The sequence below is a fragment of the Xyrauchen texanus genome, chromosome 20 (genome assembly GCF_025860055.1).
Source record: "Xyrauchen texanus isolate HMW12.3.18 chromosome 20, RBS_HiC_50CHRs, whole genome shotgun sequence".
In the NCBI taxonomy this organism is placed as follows: Eukaryota; Metazoa; Chordata; class Actinopteri; order Cypriniformes; family Catostomidae; genus Xyrauchen; species Xyrauchen texanus.
The window spans coordinates 39,934,985-39,956,964 of record NC_068295.1 but is presented as its reverse complement, the minus strand read 5'-3'; the positions used below and the strand labels follow the sequence as shown (position 1 = coordinate 39,956,964).

General features: G+C 46.2%; 1 protein-coding gene across 1 annotated transcript in view; it reads right to left on the bottom strand.

Annotated features, from left to right (window-relative positions):
* The window catches only part of pcsk2 (proprotein convertase subtilisin/kexin type 2), a 114,357-nt gene that overhangs the window by 70,405 nt on the left and 21,972 nt on the right, over positions 1-21,980 (bottom strand). Inside the window, exons 3-5 of the mRNA XM_052151637.1 lie at positions 12,845-12,958; positions 12,348-12,456; positions 10,528-10,565 (exon numbers count right to left, since the gene is read on the bottom strand). Of these exons, the coding sequence (XP_052007597.1) occupies positions 10,528-10,565; positions 12,348-12,456; positions 12,845-12,958 (261 nt within the window). The remainder of the gene's footprint in view (positions 1-10,527; positions 10,566-12,347; positions 12,457-12,844; positions 12,959-21,980) is intronic.

Sequence of the window (21,980 nt, the reverse complement as noted above, 5' to 3'; positions counted from 1 at the left end):
TTCATTGATTTGTTCACTGCACATATCTTGAAGTTACACCTTTGCACCTGCAGATGGTGCCAAATGACTGTCTTTTAAGTAATTGCATTAAAACGTAAGCATTCATTCACGACCAGAACAAGTCTAATTATAATTTATTAAAATTGCAGGACTGCAGTGTTAAATGATCGTCTTTCCCCATAAATGACAACAAAACATATCTCTCATACTGTGAACTGCTGAGCACGACTTTATCAAGCTATAAAAAAAAAGGACAACAATACTAGCCTAAAAATAATTATAAGTTTCAATAACTTCCATATGTCATTGTAATGTGTGGTCATCACTTCATCCGGCCCGTTTTCTTGTTGAACAAAATGTAACAAAATTGAACAAAGTTGAGTAAGATTCAGAAACCCTTGTTATTAATGACACCTGTGGCCGTTAAGTGAACTGCAGCCAGCCACCTGTTGCTCGTGCTTGCGCTCGTGCACACACTCCATAGGGACGTGAGCGAGCAAAGGCCAAAACAATGATGTAACGTACAAAAAGACTGAACGGGATTCACCGGCATCATGCTGACAGATGAGGTAGCATAATTAAATTACACAGTTATTATTGTTTTGTATGTCATATGTTGTACTACGATCAAGAAACCAGCGTATTTGCTTAAATTTATCCTGTATACCTGACTTTTACTATAAAGAGAACATCATTGAAATTATTTGAAAGTAACGAAGCAAGGTAGCTTGCAATTTGTCAGCGTTAGCAGGACAATCCTTATGGCAATATATTTCACATGCTTTGCAGTTTTGTAAGCTTACCTGTCCAAAACTCTAGGAATCAAATGCCTTGCCGATATTCACTCTAGTTTTCGGTCGACCACGAGCATGTTCCGCTTAGTCAGACTGGGTTCAGTGTATACATTTATTATAATTTATTTTTTGCTTACTCTGGAATTTGTGTAGGAGTAGGTGTTGTGCTGGGAGCCAGATATTTGCTGGATTCCATCTCTAAGATAACGTTACCTAGTGTTGCAGACTATCCATTGACACCGTTGAATAGTGGAAGAGAGCAACTGAGCGAGGTTCTCGGGAGCTCACATAAAAGTCACATCCTTTGGATTTTCCCGTCAAAAGCAACCCTTACTTTCGCATGAAAATAAGTCTACAGGCTTTAATAGGCAACCAAGGATGTCCGGGAAGGGCACATTTTTTTAAGTAGTGTTACAAGCTGTTCATACATTGGCAAAAAAAGGCAAATATTACATGAAAATTGTTACATACTGCACATTTAAAAGATTATTTCAAAAAGACTGATTCATTCACAAACGAAACATCACTAGTACGAGTCCTGATGAACATGCGAGTCAACATGTGAGTCGAAAGTGTCATTGAAGCACTTCAATATGCTTCACCAATTGTGTTTTTCATCTCACCTTTACTTTAATGACACTTTCGGTTAGTTTTATGGTTTAAGGTTTAAGGTAGTTAACTATGTAACCACATAATAGTTTTTGAATGGTTTTGGAGTTAGAACTGGCTTTCGAGTCCAAACCCTAATCTGAGGAGACGGAATGAAAAGAGTACATCTCTTTTGAGATACCCAGGATGAAGACTAGCAAACATGGAAGAGATCTCGGTTTTATATATATATATATATATATATATATATGTGTTTTTCCATCAGGAAGCAGCATATACAGTAAACCACTGAGGTATGATGTGTTACAAAAGGAAGGCAGTATCTTTTAATTGCCTAGGTCCAGTAAACTACCTCAACCATTAGCTGCATATTTATGTGCAGGATGCAAATGTGTCATCTGTCTTTGCAGCCAGCTAGAAGAGGGATCATTGCAACACTTTGGATTTACCCCTCTGTGTACATGCTGTACTGCTTCAAAAGCCGCATGAACATTAAACATTAATAAGGATAAGAAAGGGAAAACTGCACATTCTCTTCCCACAGAGGAGCTCAGTTGCACCTGCTATTCAGACAGGGCTGGTCCACATTAACCTTAAACAGGCGGCTGGGCAATCTGCCACCCGTTGGGTTGAAGATGTGTGACAGGGCACCTTGGCAGCAGAAAATGAACTAAAACATGACAGCTAAGATATACTAAAGGGTATGACCAAAATCTTATATCTAGTAGTTTTATATCAATGTCCTGTACAGAAATTCCATAATAAAAGAATGTATTTTCCACCCATCTGACCAACTGAAGCTTGATATACATGTAGCTTTGTTTTAATGAGCCACGTCAGCAGGAATTAATTGTTTATATTGAATTATCTTTATTTGGGGGCCTTTCTCAGCAAATATTCATATATGTGATTACCGGTAATTGTGGTTAATTAAAATAATTAATCAGCATGTCATGTAATGCATATTTTTAGATTTGGATTCAGATCCAGAAACTGGTAAGGCCATGGAAAAACAGTGAACTCATTGTCATGTTCATGAAACCAGTTTGAGTTTTGCTTTGTTACATGGTGCATTATCATGCTGGAAGTAGCCATCAGAAGATAGGTACATTTTGGCCATAAAGGACCAACAGGTCAGCAACAATACTCTAAAAGGCTATGGTATTTGAGCGATGACTGATTGGTATTTAAGGCCCAAAAGTGTGCCAAGAAAACATTCCCCACACCATTACACCACCGCCACCAGCCTGGAATGTTGATACAAGGCAGGTTGGGTCCACGGATTCATGGTGTTGGCACCAAATTCTGACCCTGGGTCAATGACATGACGTATTTTTTGTGTCCAACTTCACTAAAATTTTCCTAAAAAGAATTTGAATAAATACTTGTCATATATCAAATGGATCTACAATATCTCCTTTATAAGAAACCCTTTTCATTTTATTGAAATTCAATACATTTTTTGAGTTTTGGTGTTTGAAAGACCAAAAATGTCAGGTGGTGCGACCGTCCGAACATACAAGCACAGAACAAAACTGAGATATAAATGTTCATTTTCTCAATAAAATTCTTAATCAAATATTTTGGCATGATTTTATGTTAAATTCCTTATAAATGAGGGGAAATAGTGTATCGGACCTATTTCAAAACTATTCTATTACTTAAAAAACTTGTTTTGCACTTTCTTGTTAATGAAATTTAATTATATGATTGAGATACAGTATAAATTGGTCAGAGGATTAAAATAAAAAAGCCAATTGAAACCTGAATAAAATTAATTGACATATCTTTTTTTATTTTGTGAATATCAATCATTATTGATCACAATGTCAGGTGGTGCGACCAGCATTTAAATGTATCAATTCCCACTGCAATTGCAAAATGAAGTAAGAAATATAACTGTAAACCTTTATATAACGTATACAAATAATTTTTACACCTAAAAACAAAACATAAAATGTTTGAACACACAGAAAAGCAGCCGTTTATATGATTTGGAATAAAAGGGCAATAAATAAAGAAATAGAAAGGGAATTTACCATGTGATATGCATTTTAGACACTACAATGATTCATATTTACAAGTCTCAGTAGTGCTAAGTACATTAAATGTATATTATTTTAAATTAATATATGGTCGCACCACCTGACATTTTCTGGGTGGTAAAATCAGAAATCTTGTTTAATAATGAATTAATGCTGCTTAAAATGCTGTAAAAACCAATATGAATCAACACCATACATTTTTTTGGACATAAAAATGCATTTTAAAGCTGTTTTGCTTAAAATATATTTTTTTTCATCTTGAAAATCGTATTTGTTATTGACCCCCCCACCATCTGTGTGCCTCAGAAGAAATTGAGATTCATCAGGCCAGGCTACGTTTTTCCAGTCTTCAACTGTCTAGTTTTGGTAAGCCTGTGCCCACTGCAGCCTCAGCTTTCTGTTCTTGGCTGACAAAAGTGGAACCCGACGTGGTCTTCTGCTGTTGTAGCCCAGCCGCCTCAAGGTTCAATGTGTTGTGTATTCTGAGATGCTATTCTGCTCACTAAAATTGTACAGAGTTGTTATCTGAGTTACCGTAGCTTTTTTGTAAGCTCAAACAAGTCTAGCCATTATCCGTTGACCTCTCTCATCAACAAGGTACTGTATTTCCATCTGCAGAACTGCTGCAACATTTTTGCTTTAGGCACAATTTTGAATAAACTCTAGACACTATTGTGCTTTAAAATCCTAGGAGAAAAGCAGTTACAGAAATACTCAAACAAGCCCGTCTGGCACCAACAATCATGCCACGGTCGAAATCACTTAATCTTTTTCCCATTCTGATGGTTGATTTGAACATTAACTGAAGCTTACAGTGTACTGCTGGCACATGATTGGCTGATTAGATAATCACATGAATAAGTAGATGTAGAGGAGTGCCTAATACAGTTCTCAGTGAATGTATATAGAATACCGTAGTCATATTGGTATTACCCAACTGCTATGACTGACAGCAAATACTGCTGCCGTTTCACAGTCTCCAAACTCCGAATAAGGTCACATTTCATCCCCTAGTAACAATCATGATTGACTTTTAATTTGCTTGATATGGATAATATTCTTTACAAGGGAGAAACCATATGCGGATCACAACATCAGAGCATCCACCTGCCCCAGTGTGCAGCACGTATCAGTGCAGTACAAAGTTCACCAAGGGATGTGGCAAAACTGTCAACAAGTTGCAATGTAAGTAGGAAAAGCAGTTCTGTTTCATTCCTACTGACCGCCAGAGGCAGTGCAAAGCACTAGTGGATAAATCGCTGCGCCAGCTAGATAGATCGAGAAAAATATAACAACAAAGTCACGTCATGACGCAGACCGAGACGCAAGGATATAACCCACAGCGACTCGGTGCCCAGCCTCTTTCGCTTTCTCGCTTTTGATAGGTCGTTGTTTTTCACGCTGTCCCGTGCAGCTTTCCTGAGTTGCGAGGATTCAGCCCTCTCAAGCTGTGACAGCGCTCTACACTATCATCAGGACGGATATCTTGGATTTTTCCCCATTACGTGAGTGTATACAATTATTGTGGTTGTGTCGGCGATACTCTGTGCTTCACGGTACTATCCGGTGGCTGGTTTCGACCGCGCTTAGGTTAGCGTCCACCGCATACCTATAACGTTATGTCTGTTTTCACATCTTAGATTAATTGTATACTTGCCATTGTGCTTGTCATCGCATGCCTCGTGGTTCTATCCAAAGGCAGACTTGACTTTATGTACTTGTAAGAGCGTTTCATTATAGAATTTTCGGTGGGTGTTATTACAGTTATAAGTGCCTACGGTGCTAACCGAGGACGTGTTATTGACGGAGTCATGGATCATAGCTCTGTCATCTCCGTCTCAAGATGCAAGTTGTGTCCGAATACACTTCTTCCCGACGACGGACACGATCGTTGCCCATCATGTTTAGGCTCAACATCTAAAGGAGGCCCTGACTGATCCGTGTTTGCAATGTAGTATGCTACCGATGTCAGAGAGACAGCTTCGCCTTGCTGAGTTAGACATTAATTCGCCTGTTTGCCTCGCACAACAGCCGCGACACGCTCAAAAGCGTCGTAGCGTCAGCAGCGCCGGCGCCCGCAGAGCAAAAAGAAATCTGTAATACAGATAGACACTTCAGAACACTTGTTATCGAAGACGGTAGCGTCTCTCTCTTCAGAAATGATGGAGATGAAACGTCTTCTTCAGTCTCTACAACCCCAGTGGCGGCCCCACATACTGAGAAAACACCAGTGGATGAGAGTGATTTCCAACCCCACATGCTATAGATTTTGACGCTCTCTCCATGAGCTGCGTCTAATTCACATTTTCTTGATGGAGAATCGGTGGAACCTGACATACAACCCACCCTCCCAAACGATGTTTTTTCTAACCTATATGCTACAGGTGGCTCGAGCGGTGGGTCTGTACATTCATCGGGCGCAGGCCCATCTTCTCCAGATGATGTGTTATCTGTTCTGCAGATGGCAGTGGCTCGTTTGGGTCTTGACAAATCACCTGTCCAACCCATTCAAACCAATGTGTTCTTCAGACAAGCTGCTGATAGTAATGTGTTCACAATGCCACCGTGTAAGGATTTTGTGACAGAATTCTCCAGTGCACTTACCAGTCCCAATGTGCCTAAGAGGAGGTCAAAGACAGCCCGCACTCTTGCCACAATGGCTGAGGCTGACTCCATTGGGGTAGGACGGGCACCTGCAATTGAACAGCCAGTTGCAGCTTTGGTTGTATCACCAGATGAGGCTCTAAGAGGCAATGTACGCTGCCCAAGTGCACAATGCGGACGTACTGACACTTTCTTAAAGAAGGCATACGAGTCGGTAGCCTATATAACTCGAGCTGAGAATACTATCTGCCAGCTGCTCCTTGCCTGCAGCAACACATTAGAGTCAGCGAGCGTTGACGCTTCTGCATCTCAGTTCTTACAGACGGCTCTGTTGACTATGGGTCATGTGACTCGGGAACTTGGGACACTTTCAGCGACCCTCCTAACAGCCCGGCGTCAGGTATGGCTTGCTCAGGCAAAGCTACCTGAAGATTGTAAGAAGACACTGAGAGAACTGCCAATTGTACCAGGACATCTTTTTGGCCCCAATGTTTCTGAGGTATTGGAGAAGAGAATGAAGTTGTCAGAAGCCACACGACAACTGACTCAGGTTCCACGAGCACCACCTTTTAGAGTGCCTCTGACTCCGGCTCGCCCACACTATCTGGGCTCAGAGCATCGAGTGCGGCAGCCGGACATTTCTCAGCTTCAGGCTCCACGGCAGCATAGAGGTGCAGAGGAGGCTCAGGGACGTCGCCCGTTTCACCGTCACCAGCAGGGGAGACCACGTCAGCGCCCCCACGGGTCCTAAAGGCAGAGGCCAAAAACCCTGAAGCTATGGGGCCGGTGGTCGGTCGTTTCACTGTCCAGCATCTACATTACTGGGAAAATACAGTGTCCGACCCCTGGGTTCTGGCGACTTTGAGCAGAGGATACACTCTACAATTCCGGCCCGGCCTCCGAAGTTTTCAGGAATCTTTCCGACAGTTGTCAAAGATGTAACCAGTTCAATGGCCCTTTCCTTAGAAATTCATTCACTGTTACTGAAAGGAGCCATAGAAAAGTTCTTCCCCTCAGTCAGAGGGACGGGTTTTACTCCACGTACTTCCTTGTTCCAAAGAAAGATGGAGGTTTTCGTCCAGTTCTGGACCTGAGACGCCTAAACGTGTTCTTGAAGTCTCTTCCTTTCCGAATGTTACGCACAGTCGACGTTCTTCGATCTGTGACGAAAGGAGACTGGTTCGTGAGTGTGGACTTGAAGGACGCTTACTTCCATGTTCCCGTTGCTCCCCACCACAGGAAGTTCCTAAGATTCAGCTTTGAATCAAGCCTATCAGTTCAGAGTTCTACCATTCGGTCTATCTCTGGCTCCTCGTGTTTTCACAAGATGCATGAGTGCGGCCCTGTCTCCTCTTTGGTCCAAGGGCATGAGGATTCTGCCCTATTTAGACGATTGGCTGCTCTGTGCCCCAACAAGACGGCATGCGTTACACAACACCAGGATTGTGCTGGAACATATCCAGAGGTTGGGCCTTACTGTGAACGGCACAAAGAGTCATCTGGTTCCAGTACAGACCATAACCTTCATAGGAATAACACTCAATTCAATCACAATGTCTGCCACATTGTCTCACGCATCGAACAGACAATATTTGTCAGTTACTGACTCGTTTCGGTCAGGGGACAAAACTTACTTATGGTGTTCTTCTGCAACTAATGGGGATGTTAGCGTCGCTGCACCCGTGATCCCCTTGGGCTTGCTTCACCTCAGGCCTCTTCAGAGGTGGAGCAACAGCTTGGGGCTAGATCCAGCAAGACATCGCCATTGTATGATTGTCGTTTAGCCGGCCTGTGTCCGTGCATTGAAACCCTGGAAAAAGGTAACATTTCTAAAAGCCGGTGTGCCTCTAGGGGTGGTACCCTCTCGCCGGGAAGTGATCACGACAGATGCTTCACTAACAGGATGGGGGCAACGTGGAACCAGAGGGGAATTGGTGGTCACTGGTCACCCAGGAGGCCTTAGAACATATCAACATCCTGGAGTTGAAGGCAGTGTACTTAGCTCTACAACACTTCTTACCAAACCTGATGGGTCGTCATGTGCTTGTCCGGTCCGACAACACGTCGACGGTCTTTCATTTGAATCATCAGGGCGGCACCAGGTCTCTTGCATCTTTAATGCTAACTCGCAAGATCCTCACATGGTCTCAGGGCCGGCTGGCCTCATTAAGGGCAGTTCATCTTCCGGGATTGGACAATCAAGTGGCAGATGCTCTGTCCAGGGATCTGCTGCTCCCGGGAGAATGGAGACTTCACCAGGATGTAGTGCAGTTGATTTGGCAACAGTTTGGCAAGGCAGAGGTCGACCTGTTTGCATCAGAAATGACCACTCATTGCCGCTTGTGGTTCGCGAGAACCGAGATGTCCAGCCCGTTGGGGCAGGATGCTTTAGCCCACAAATGGCCGAAGTTGCCTATTGTATGCGTTCCCTCCATTTCCACTTCTGTGGGAAACATTACATCGTATATTCCTTTACAAGCACAGGGTGCTTTTAGTGGCACCTCGATGGCCATCCAGGCTATGGTTTCCTCTCCTTCTGAGTCTGTTGCAGGGCTGAACCATGGCAGCTTCCCACCAGACGGGACCTTCTTTCTCAGATGAACGGCCGTGTTTGGCACCCAGATCCAACTCGTCTTCAGCTCTGGGTTTGGCCCTTGGGTCCAGATCACAGTTAATGGATTGTGAACCAGCAGTAGTGAACACTATCGGCAACGCTAGGGCTCCTTCAACACGACAGCTTTATGCTGCTCGTTGGAGGATATTTTCTTCTTGGTGTGGGGATCAAGGAATTGACCCAGTTCACTGTACTGTGCCGACAGTTCTGAGTTTCTTGCAGCATCTATTTGACAACAACAGGGCGGCCTCCACTTTAAAAGTTTATGTTGCTGCCATATCGGCTTATCACGACCCAGTTTGTGGTGCATCCCTTGGGTCTCATAACCTTGTTTGTAGTTTTCTAAAGGGAGCGAGGCGTTTGAAGCCTGTTCGTTCTACTCCCTTTCCTGTGTGGGACTTACCGCTTGTTCTAGAGTCCCTTTGTACATTACCATTTGAGCCGTTAGCTGTTGCAGATATTAAGTGGTTGTCCTTAAAAGTGTTTTTTTTGTTGGCCGTTGCTTCCACTAAACGCGTTGGTGAACTTCATGCCTTGTCAGTGAGCGATATGTGTTTACGCTGGTTACCAGAGGATTCTGGGGTCATTCTTCGGCCTAATCCAGCCTTTCTCCCTAAAGTTTTGTTACCACAATTTGTGAATCAGTCTATTCATCTGGCTGCTTTTCAGCCGCCTTCCAATCACACAGATATAGATGGGGGGTCTCATCTTCTGTGTCCTGTACGAGCTTTAAAGTGCTATGTTAAGTCTACCGCTTCTTTCAGACAAACGGATCAGTTATTTGTCTGTTATGGTGAGGTACGCAAGGGTGCACCTTTGTCCAAACAGAGGTTATCACGCTGGATTGTCGAGACGATAAAGTTGGCGTACAATAAATCTCATCTGCCCTTACCAGGGGTGTTACTTGTCACTCCACGAGGGCCGTGTCTTCATCCTGGGCCACTTTACGGGAGTTTCCTTGGCAGATGTCTGCGAAGCTGCTACCTGGTCTTCTCCATGTACCTTCGCGAGGTTCTACAAGGTTAACGTGGCTGCTTCCCATGATGTGAGCTCTGCAGTCCTTCTGGAGCAACCCTGATGTTACAGGTGGGTGGCATTCCTCATGACTGTGTTGATATGCGTCATCCACTAGTGCTTTGCACTGCCTCTGGCGGTCAGTAGGAATGAAACAGAACGCTAGTTACGTATGTAACTGTGGTTCTGTGAATTCCGGATGACCGCCAGAGTCCCTCGTCACTCGGAATGCGCGAGAAAGCATTCTGAGGCTGGGCACCGAGTCGCTGTGGGTTATATCCTTGCATCTCGGTCTGCGTCATGACGTGACTTCGTTGTTATATTTTTCTCGATCTATCTAGCTGGCGCAGCGATTTATCCACTAGTGCTTTGCACTGCCTCTGGCGGTCATCCGAATTCACAGAACCACAGTTACATACGTAACTAGCGCTATGTTTGTTTGTTATAGGGTGACAACATGTACTTTTTGCCAGACACTGTTTTTTCCAGATCTTAAAAAGGTTCAGCAGGGCCAAATCAGTTTAATTCCAGCCATCTATGCTCCCTCTCCATGTACGCCCGCTGGAAATGGTCTGTTTTTTGTCTTACCTCAGTTTCAATGAACTTGTTCAGCTTAGTCTGTTCGCCACTGAAAGTTGTGCCAATATATATATATATATATATATATATATATATATATATATATCATATATACATACACACATACATATACACACACTACAGCATAGCAAAATGTCTACCATTGGACAAATCACACACATATATATATTGTCATATTGCTCATCCATCCATCCATCCCAAAATTCAAACATCAGCATGTCAAATAAGAATGAAAACAAGAACTTACATAATTCAAGGCGAGATCTGGATGTAGATAATCAATACCTGTAAGGTGATGTCAGAATTAGTGTGCATTAAACCCATACTTCATTCATGTATTACAATGAAAAAACAAATCTTAATCTAAAAAAATGTGCTTCATGCAGTAACATTTAAATTAACTGTGTTTTTCAGTGTTACCACTTTTTACAATGTAAGGCTGTACCTAATTTTAATAAACTCTCAATTATGTGACATAAATTGGAGATAGATTGCTGCCATCTGGTGAACATAATATCAATGAAATGACTTGAAAATCATGTCATGCCAGTAACAGCCAGTAGATGGCTGTAGCCACCTACTGTGTTTCTCATGGCTTGTATTACACTAATTTTATATTTTATCTCAAGACAAGCATTTTGGTATATATTTAGACAATATTAAACTATAAATTGTTAAAGTTTAGCATTTTAATATATATCTGAAGTGTCAGTTTTTGCAGTTTATGTAATTATGCTTGTCATCAAACCTGACCATGGTGTTACAAAGAGAAGACACAGAATGCATTTTTTTCAACTAATAATTTATTTATAACATAAATATGTAATAACTCAAAGTAAAAGTATAATAATGTCAAGAAAATAAACATCAAGAAACAGAAATGAACTGCAAAATTCTGAAAATTAAATTAGAGGATAAAAAAAGAATCAAAGTAAACCTTTAGTAATTTCAAACTTTCTATAATAAAAATGTATAGCAAACATGTGTGTGTGTGTGTGTGTGTGTGTGTGAGAGAGAGAGAGAGAGTGTGTGGGTGTGTATGTTTTGCACTGAGGATGTTGACATGAGGAAAATGACCAAATACCATAGTAGGGTTAATAAAGTTACAATTTAAACTGTTGTTGGTGCTAGAGGGTTAGTGATACAGACCCAAAACTTTCTGTGTTATAAGTTCAGACTTCCCTCTACCGGTGTGCCAAATTTCATAACTTTCATCCAAACCAATGGATCTCAAAGTTTGGGGCTCACAAGGGGGGCCCCATTCTCAAATCTCATTCACTTTTACACATTCAAAAATTGTGACAATACATGCAAGAACCAATGTGGGTGGTTTCTTTCCCTTCGCCTTTTTCTCCTTATGCCTTGTTTGTACTTTTTTTGGAACTTCTGCGTGAAGCTCTTGAAAGAAATTGAGAAGTGCTCAACATTATGCAAATGAAAAGAGTAAAACAACAGGCGCCAACCAATCAGTGAGGTGAAAGCAGTGACATCTGTGGTAAGTGATTTCAATCTGATGATAATGCTGAAGTTTCTGCTGGATTCAGTGTTTTAGTCACATCATTATGTTTAATTCAGACTTCAAACAGACTTCAAACGGTGATTGCATGCATTCATTTTGGAAATACTAGAGCTGATTGAGCAAAAGTGTAATACATCCAAACTGTTTGTGGCATTCGGAAATGGAGCTGGCATCTTTCCAACTCTGATCTTGCATACTGTATATAAAATTATATTATTGCTCAAGTACAGAAAGCAAGGATAGACAATACACACTCACTATACATATTACAAACATGCCAGAACGACAGTTTTCTAGCATTATGAGCGGGGCTGAGCAGATCTTTTCCATTCCAATGGACATGTACCATTATGTGCTGTCAGGTGCACTCATTGCTTTGAGAACCACTGCTACAAACGTTTCTGTGGGCTGCGTTACGTAAACGAAAATGACAACTAACAGATGCAATAGGTGCTTATGCACCGTCTGTGCATGGCCCCTAATTATCAATTCTTAAACTCAGAAATTACTGATCTATACCAGCCAAGCTTTGGATAAACATTACGTACCGTCATCCATGATGGCAATAGTTACACCCTTGCCAGTGTAGCCCATCTGCCAGGCTTCTGCCACATTGAGGTCCAGACCTGGGGTTCCATCCGCTTGCCCTGTATTTATCTAATCAAGCAATACAGACACGCCACATGAGCTGAGCATCCAAAGCACACAGATGCTTCAAAATTAGTTGTTAGCAGGGTAGGGAAAATAAATGTCATACATATTACACTTCGCTGAATCCCTGCTGTGGCGTACTTATAACTGACAAACTAAATTAAGAAACGTTCTCCTTTCAAAACAGACAGGCATTCCTGTCCTGTTAAGCCCTCGAGGAAATAAAGAAATCAACGTGTTTTGACGCTGGCTCGCACATCAGCACTGATGGTGACTGCTAATGAGGAAAATCATTTAAATGAAGAACCATCAGCTTTCCAGATGAATCCAATACAAACAATCACAATGTTGAAGGTCAAATCAAATGAAGACATTATGAACAGTAATTACTTACAAGATACCACTGCTTGGTGAAAAGTGGGTCACTCATATTGACGTCAACATTACTGATATCCCTGTAGCCCCTCTTCTGACGGCCAAAACCCTTCTGAGGATACACATTCTTCACCTGAAAAACAAAGCAAAGGCAACTTTCATTGGATTCCGATTTGCCAACCTTTGACTTTCTCTTCTTTGCTTAAAGCGATTGGTCACCCAAAATGTAAATTCTGCCATTTATACAATTACAGTGAATGGTGACTGAGGTTTTTGTGTTCCATGGAAGAAAAACTAAAGTCATACAAGTCACATGAATTTGGGTGAGGGTGAGTAAATGACAGAATTTTCCTTTTTGTGTGTACGATCCCTTTAACCAACACAATACTGTTCACTATAATTTTGAAATCTTTTCATAGTGGAAAAACACTCAAGACAAAACACTTTAAAAGCATTCATTTCCATGCTGGTTAGCGGTGGTTTGGTGGTGGTCAAGCTAGCAGTAGGGTTGTCAACAAAGCTTAGAAACAATTTCTTTTTTTTACTTCAATATTACCAAAATTCTAATTATATTAGAATTTTAAATAAATAATTTTTGTTTCGGGGAAAAAGCTACAAGACATCAGTGATCACCAGATTTGTAAATCGACATTATATTGTTTATTGCAAAGAACAAAAGTGCATTGCTAAAGGGCTGTTTAGACCAAAGGCATTCTCGTGCTAAAAAAGCAAGACACAGTGCAAAGCATATAAAAGAAATCAGTTGTCTCAAAATGCACCTTTAAAAGTTGAAGTGTTGATTTACTCATGGTTGGATCATTGTCCTTTAAAATACCAAAGTACTGTAGTTTGACTCTTCACATGAACCGCAAAGGAAGCCACTACTAAAACATGACGTCTGTAACGAATGAGGTCGGAGTCAGACAAGGGATGAGGATCCAAATGCGGGTTTATTGATTAAAGGAAACAAACAGGCATGAATAAACAAAACTACCACGATGGGCAAATGAAAACAAAACACAGGAACTGGAACACGGGAACACAGGCATGGAGCGAGCACAAACTACGTACAACAGCATTCAACGACAGACAAGGACTAAACCAAAAACCAGGATATAAATACAAAAACATGGGAAAAAGGGGCCAATGAACAAACAGAACACAAACTAGGTGACAAGGTGATTAACAGAAACCAAAGGCAAATTAACAAGGGCAGGTGAAAACAATGAACACGAGGGAAAACAAGACTATGGAGGTACAAGGGTGACAAAAGTGAAAACTAAGGAATAACAAAAGTGACAAAATTACAAACAAAGGGCAACAGTGAGACAAGACAGGGTAACCATTACATAGCCCCCCCCCCCGAAGGATCGGATACCAGACGATCAACAAAACAAAAAAACAGGAAGAACAACTGACAAATGACAGGGGGCACAAAGGGCAGACAGGCAGTCCAGGGGGCAACGAGAGGCAAGACCGGCAGTCCGGGGGGCGATGAGGGGCAGGCAGGCAGTCCAGGGAGCAACGAGGGGCGGACATGCAGGCCAAGGGGGGCACAAGGGACACAGAGACAGACAAAGGAGGGCGAGAGGGCAGATTAGCAGTCTCTGGGGGTGTGTGCTGGGAACCAGGTCGGGTGGCCTGGGAAGCTTCCACTGGGTAGGGGCGGGTTTAGGTGGACTGGGAGATGGCCGCAGAGCAGGGGTCGGTTCGGGGGGCCTGGGAGGTGGCCACAGGACAGAGGCCAGTTTGGAAGGCCTGGGAGCTGGCCACAAGGCAAGGGCCGGTTCAGGGGATCTGGGAGGTGGCCATCGGACAGGGACAGGTCCAGGAGGCCTGGGAGGCAACCTCAGGACAGGGGCAGGTCCCGGAGGCGGAGCTGAGAGGGGCTCTGGAGACGAAGCTGTGGGAGGTTCTGGAGGCCCAGGAGGCGGAGCCAAGGGAGGAGGACCCATGGAAAGCTCTGGAGGAGCAGGAGGCAGAGCTGGGGGAGGCTCTGGGAGCTCAGAAGGCGGAGCTGAGGGAGGCTCAGAGGAAGGCTCAGGAGACGGAGCAGAGGAAGGCCTAGGAGGTGGAGTTGAGGATGGCTCAGGAGGTGGAGCCGAGGGCGGTGGCGCTGTAGGCAGTTCTAGAGGCGGAGGCCTGGAAGGCTCCGGGGATGGAGCTGAGGAAGGCTCAGGAGACGGAGCCGAGGAAGGCTCAGGAGGCGGAGCCGCAGGTGGCTCTGGAGGCGGAGCCGCAGGAGGCTCGGGGAGAAGAGCCCTAGGAGGCTCGGGAGGCGGAGCCGTAGGAGGCTCGGGAGGCGGAGCCGTAGGAGGCTCGGGAGGTGGAGCCGTAGGAGGCGTCGAAGGCTCGGGTGGCTCAAGAGGCGGAGCCCTGGAAGGCCCGAGAGGCGGAGCCCTGGAAGGCTCGAGAGGCGGAGCCCTGGAAGGCTCGAGAGGCGGAGCCCTGGAAGGCTCGAGAGGCTTGAGGGGCGGAGCTCTGGAAAGCTCGGGAGGCGGAGCTCTGGAAAGCTCGGGAGGCGGAGCTCTGGAAAGCTCGGGAGGCTCAGAAGGCGGGGCTCTGGAAAGCTCAGAAGGCGGGGCTCTGGAAAGCTCAGAAGGCGGGGCTCTGGAAAGCTCAGAAGGCGGGGCTCTGGAAAGCTCGGGAAACTCGGAAGGCGGAGCTCTGGAAAGCTCGGGAAACTCGGAAGGCGGAGCTCTGGAAAGCTCGGGAAACTCGGAAGGCGGAGCTCTGGAAAGCTCGGGAAACTCGGAAGGCGGAGCTCTGGAAAGCTCAGGAAACTCAGAAGGCGGAGCTCTGGAAAGCTCGGGAGGAGGAGCCCTAGAAGACTCGAGACTTGGGAGGCGGAGCCCTGGAAGGCTCAAGAGGCTTGAGAGGTGGAGCTCTGGAAAGCTCGGGAGGCGGAGCTCTGGAAAGCTCGGGAGGCGGAGCTCTGGAAAGCTCGGGAGGCGGAGCTCTGGAAAGCTCGGGAGGCGGAGCTCTGGAAAGCTCGAGAGGCTTGAGAGGTGGAGCTCTGGAAAGCTCGGGAGGCGGAGCTCTGGAAAGCTCGGGAGGCGGAGCTCTGGAAAGCTCGGGAGGCGGGGCTCTGGAAAGCTCAGGAGGCGGGGCTCTGGAAAGCTCAGAAGGCGGGGCTCTGGAAAGCTCAGAAGGCGGGGCTCTGGAAAGCTCAGAAGGCGGGGCTCTGGAAAGCTCAGAAGGCGGGGCTCTGGAAAGCTCGGGAAACTCGGAAGGCGGAGCTCTGGAAAGCTCAGGAAACTCAGAAGGCGGAGCTCTGGAAAGCTCGGGAGGAGGAGCCCTAGAAGACTCGAGACTTGGGAGGCGGAGCCCTGGAAGGCTCAAGAGGCTTGAGAGGTGGAGCTCTGGAAAGCTCGGGAGGCGGAGCTCTGGAAAGCTCGGGAGGCGGAGCTCTGGAAAGCTCGGGAGGCGGAGCTCTGGAAAGCTCGGGAGGCGGAGCTCTGGAAGGCTCAAGAGGCTTGAGAGGTGGAGCTCTGGAAAGCTCGGGAGGCGGAGCTCTGGAAAGCTCGGGAGGCGGAGCTCTGGAAAGCTCGGGAGGCGGAGCTCTGGAAAGCTCGGAAAGCTCAGAAGGCGGGGCTCTGGAAAGCTCAGAAGGCGGGGCTCTGGAAAGCTCAGAAGGTGGGGCTCTGGAAAGCTCAGAAGGCGGGGCTCTGGAAAGCTCGGGAAACTCGGAAGGCGGAGCTCTGGAAAGCTCGGGAAACTCGGAAGGCGGAGCTCTGGACAGCTCGGGAGGAGGAGCCCTAGAAGACTCGGGAGGAGGAGCCCTGGAAGGCTCGAGAGGTGCTGGCTCACGACCACTGGCGCCGGCTCAGGGACGGTCGAGGCTACAGGCGCCGGCTCAGGGACGGTCGAGGCTACAGGCGCCGGCTCAGGGACGGTCGAGGCTACAGGCGCCGGCTCAGGGACGGTCGAGGCTACAGGCGCCGGCTCAGGGACGGTCGAGGCTACAGGCGCCGGCTCAGGGACGGTCGAGGCTACAGGCGCCGGCTCAGGGACGGTCGAGGCTACAGGCGCCGGCTCAGGGACGGTCGAGGCTACAGGCGCTGGCTCATTGACGTCTGAGGCTATCGGCACTGGCTCACTGACGTCTGAGGCTACAGGCACTGGCTCGGGGACGGTCGAGGGCTCAGGCTCGCTCACAGTGACATGCGAGGGCTCTAGCTCGCTCACCATGGCTGACGAGGACTCGGGCTCGCTCACAATGACATGCGTGGGCTTTAGCTCGCTCACCGTGACATGCGTGGGCTCTGGCTCACAGACCGGGGCTGGGGCGGGCCGGGAGGCGGAAGCCCGTCTTCTCTCCCTCCTCCGGGCAGACGAAGTGGGCCGCGCTGGCTCATGGAAGGCGACTGGCGACGCTGGAACACTGTTCCTGGTCGGCGTGACTTCAGGCTCGCTGGCCAGGGCAGGCGTAGGCTCTGGCTTGCTGACCGGGGTAGGCGTGACAGGAGGAGCCCCGGACGGCTGAAGGGTCTCCACAATGGGTGGAGAGGTAGGGTCCTTCTCGGCGAAGCTCACGGTGTACGGCGAGCCGCAGACCAGTAAGGTCGCCTCTAGGAAGTCGTGGAGAGTCCAATCACGTGTAGCCGGCGGCAAACGCTCCCTGAGCGAAACGTGTAAAGTGTCCCTGAAGAAAACCACCAGGGCTGAGTCCGGGAAGTCCGTGAACTTCGCCAGCGCAAGGAAGTCGCTGATGTGGTCTTCAACAGGGCGGTCCTCTTGTTTGAGGCTGAGCAACCGGTAGTTGGCCCGAATAACCGCTGGATCCATTGTGTGGTCTGTCGTTCTGTAACGAATGAGGTCGGAGTCAGACAAGGGATGAGGATCCAAATGCGGGTTTATTGATTAAAGGAAACAAACAGGCATGAATAAACAAAACTACCACGATGGGCAAATGAAAACAAAACACGAAAACACAGGAACTGGAACACGGGAACACAGGCATGGAATAAACAAAACTACCACGATGGGCAAATGAAAACAAAACACAGGAACTGGAACACGGGAACACAGGCATGGGAGCGAGCACAAACTACGTACAACAGCATTCAACGACAGACAAGGACTAAACCAAAAACCAGGATATAAATACAAAAACATGGGAAAAAGGGGCCAATGAACAAACAGAACACAAACTAGGTGACAAGGTGATTAACAGAATCCAAAGGCAAATTAACAAGGGCAGGTGAAAACAATGAACACGAGGGAAAACAAGACTATGGAGGTACAAGGGTGACAAAAGTGAAAACTAAGGAATAACAAAAGTGACAAAACTACAAACAAAGGGCAACAGTGAGACAAGACAGGGTAACCATTACAACATCCAACCATGCATAATTACTGCTCTTAACACAACAACAGAAGAGATCAGAAGAGGTCGGTACTCTGATTTAAAGGGCGCTTTGATGGCGGCTTAAACCGACCCTCCACATGACAAAAACGTATACATCAAATGAGTATTTTCATTTGCAACACCATTTAGCTTGTTCATTTACGCTTTGATCTTGGTTGTATCACAAACTGTAAAGTCAAACAGATAAAAGAAACATTATTTTAATGCTCAAATCAAAGATAGCAGATGATATTTATCTTCTTCATGAGCAGTTGCGGTTACAGTGTAATAGAGAGTTAGAGCTTGAAGTCAACATTTCAGAAACACAAAAGCACTTGAGGTTGAGCTATATTCTGAATATAATCACTCCAACATCCTTTAGCCTTCACTAAATTTACAATATAGCACATCCTCTTGTACCTTATTGCTTAAATAGACAAATTGTAGACAATATAGTCTAAGAATACAATATAGTGTAAGAATGGAGTAAGTTTAAAACTTTAAAACTTCATGGATCCAAAGGGAAGATTATTTAGTTGGAGAAATTGGATTTACCTTTATAATTTTATGCCAAATATCAGATAATATGAATGTGGATCAAGACCATATGCATCTATTCATTTCTGAAATGCTGTCTGCACATAATTTGGCAAATTATCATAATCACTTTGCACCTTTACATCTATTCAAATATAATTAACCAAACAAAAACATTAACATTCAAAACCACACAGCTTTTTTCGGGGTTATAATGAGTAAGGCCAGTAGCTCTCAGTTCTAAATGACATTAGTGTTCTTGCTTTCTTCTTACACTGATTGATACCTACAAGAGGTCAGGCACCAACAGATGTGATGCTCGTTTAGATAAATGAATTAATTCAGCATATCTCCTTCAATTCAATTATTAAATTATTCAATTGTGTGGTGTGAATGTAACATTGATAAAACTGGGCAGGGGATTTCCATTTCTCAGCATGCGGAATGTTAAAATGAAGTGTTATATGTGTTTTTGTGCAAGATGACTATTGAATTAGTTTATTGTTGTTTAGTTATTCCCTTGTTTAGTTATGTAGCGTTTTAGAAGAGTTTCTGTTATTGTTGGAGTTTTGGGAATGGTGAAGAGTGTAGCTTGAGCTAATGTTGAGGACAGATGAGATTACATAGTAATTTTAAGTTAAGAAAACTCATTTCAAACACGTGAAACCACTTTCCATGGTTGAATCATGTTCAGCCAAAGAGCTATTGCCTACCGTGCGACAGAATAAATGCCAGCCAGTTGATATTTTCCTATTCTGTTTATAATGTAGTAGATATTTGCATGATAATCATTGGAAAGGAATGATTTACATCACACTAGAGCTGCAAAGAAACATGGAAAAAAAGACAAAAAAACAGAGCGTGGGATGTGTCCGAAACAAGTCAAGACGAAAAACGTACTAAGGATGTTTAGTTAGGCACAATGCAAAGCGGAGTTGTTTACAATACTTGCCGCATTAAAACAGAATTCAAATAATGTGCTGTCACAGGAATGTGTAATATATACAGTTGTCACGATTCCCTTGTTGTCTGCCCTGTGTTTCACTTGTCTAAAACTACACTTCCCACAATTTCCGGATCTCATCACTGCCAGCACTCTGTCATTGTTCGCACCTGATTGTCGTTTGTGATCATCCTGTGTCTGTGTATTTAAACCCTGCTGTTTCTCCATTCCCCTGTCGGTCGTTGATGTTAGTGGATGCTTGTTTTGCCTGCTTTCCCATTGGATGTCTTCCGTGGTTTTGTTTTGTTTTGTTTTTTCCCAATGTGGATATTTCATTTGTTCCTGTCTTGTTTGTTGTTTGTTCATCTTTCAATAAAAAACCCACTGCATTTAGATCCTCGCCCCTCGTCTTCCTTCACCTGCTAATCATTACAGAACGACCGACCGAAATGGATCTAGCAGCGGTTTTCACCGAACTGGCCCAGGCGGATTTGACCATCCGTGAGTACTCACATCTCTTCTCCACTGTTGCCATCCACACCGGGTTCGATGACGCTTCCCTGAAGACCATCTACCGGCTCGGTCTACCAACATGCCGGCAGAGGGAAGTGCCGGAACCCGGAGATCACACGTGGAGGGACTATGTGAGTCTCGCTTTGAAAGAACTCGCTGCCGAGGAACCACCTCTCTCGATCCAGTCTTTCGAGCCAGAGCCCACACCTGCCTTGATCAACGAGCCAGCGCTGCCAACTTCGTCCGCCCGAGGAGGAGAAGAAAGGCTTCCGCTCCCCAGCTCACGCCAGCCACGGTCAGCGAGCCAGCGCCTACGCCTGCCACGGTCAGCGAGACAGCGCCAGTAGCCTCGACCGTCCCAGAGCCAGCGCCTGAAGCCTCGACCGTCCCAGAGCCAGCGCCTGAAGCCTCGACCGTCCCAGAGCCAGCGCCTGAAGCCTCGACCGTCCCAGAGCCAGCGCCTGAAGCCTCGACCGTCCCAGAGCCAGCTGCCAGTAGCCTTGACCGTCCCAGAGCCAGTGTCTCCCGAGCCTCCCAGGGCTCCGCCACCCGAGCCTCCCAGGGCTCCGCCTCTCGAGCCACCCGAGCCTCCCAGGGCTCCGCCTCCCGAGCCTCTCAGAGCCTTCCTCGGCTCCGCCTCCTGAGCCTCCCACAGCTCCGCCTCCTGAGCCTCCCTCAGCTCCGCCTCCTGAGCCTCCAGAGCCTCCCTCAGCTCCGTCTCCAGAGCCTCCCTCAGCTCCGCCTCCTGAGCCTCCCACGACTCCGAATCCAGAGCCTTCTATGGTTCCACCTCCTGAGCCACCCATGGCTCTGCCACCTGGGTCTTCCACGGCTCCGCCCTCCATGGCTCCGCTACCAGAGACTTCCATGGCTCCACCCTCGGAGTTCCCCATGGCTGTCCTGTGGCCGCCTCTCAGGCCTCCTGAACCTGTCCCTGTCCTATGGCCACCTCCCAGGCCTCCTGAACCTGTCCCTGTCCTGTGGCCACCTCCTGAACCTGTCCCTGTCCTGTGGCCACCTCCCAGGCCTCCTGAACCTGTCCCTGCCCCTTGGACTGCCTTTTTGCCCTCTGTGCCCCCTTGGACTTCCTGTCTGCCCCCTGTGGCCCCTCGGACTGCCTTCTTGCCCTCTGTGCCCCCTTGAACTGTCTGTCTGCCCCTTGTGCCCCCTTGGACTGTCTGTCTGCCCCTTGTGCTCCCTTGGACTGTCTGTCTGCCCCTTGTGCTCCCTTGGACTGTCTGTTTACCCCTGGTGCCCTCTTTGGTCTGCCTGCCCCCCTCACTCCTTGGACGATCTCTGTTTTTTTTGGGGTATTCCTTTTTTCCTTTTTTTTTTTTTTCAGGAGCATCTGGAAGCCGCTCCTTAGAGGGGGGTTATGTCACGATTCCCTTGTTGTCTGCCCTGTGTTTCACTTGTCTAAAACTACACTTCCCACAATTCCCGGATCTCATCACTGCCAGCACTCTGTCATTGTTCGCACCTGATTGTCGTGTGTGATCATCCTGTGTCTGTGTATTTAAACCCTGCTGTTTCTCCATTCCCCTGTCGGTCATTGATGTTAGTGGATGCTTGTTTTGCCTGCTTTCCCGTTGGATGTCTTCCGTGTTTTTGTTTTGTTTTTTCCCACTGTGGATATTTCATTTGTTCCTGTCTTGTTTTTTGTTTGTTCATCTTTCAATAAAAAACCCACTGCATTTAGATCCTCGCCCCTCGTCTGCCTTCACCTGCTCATTATTACAACAGTATTGCCTATTTACTTACAAATGCTTGAATGTTGCTCATCCAATCAAATTTAGAGTCTATCCATTTAAT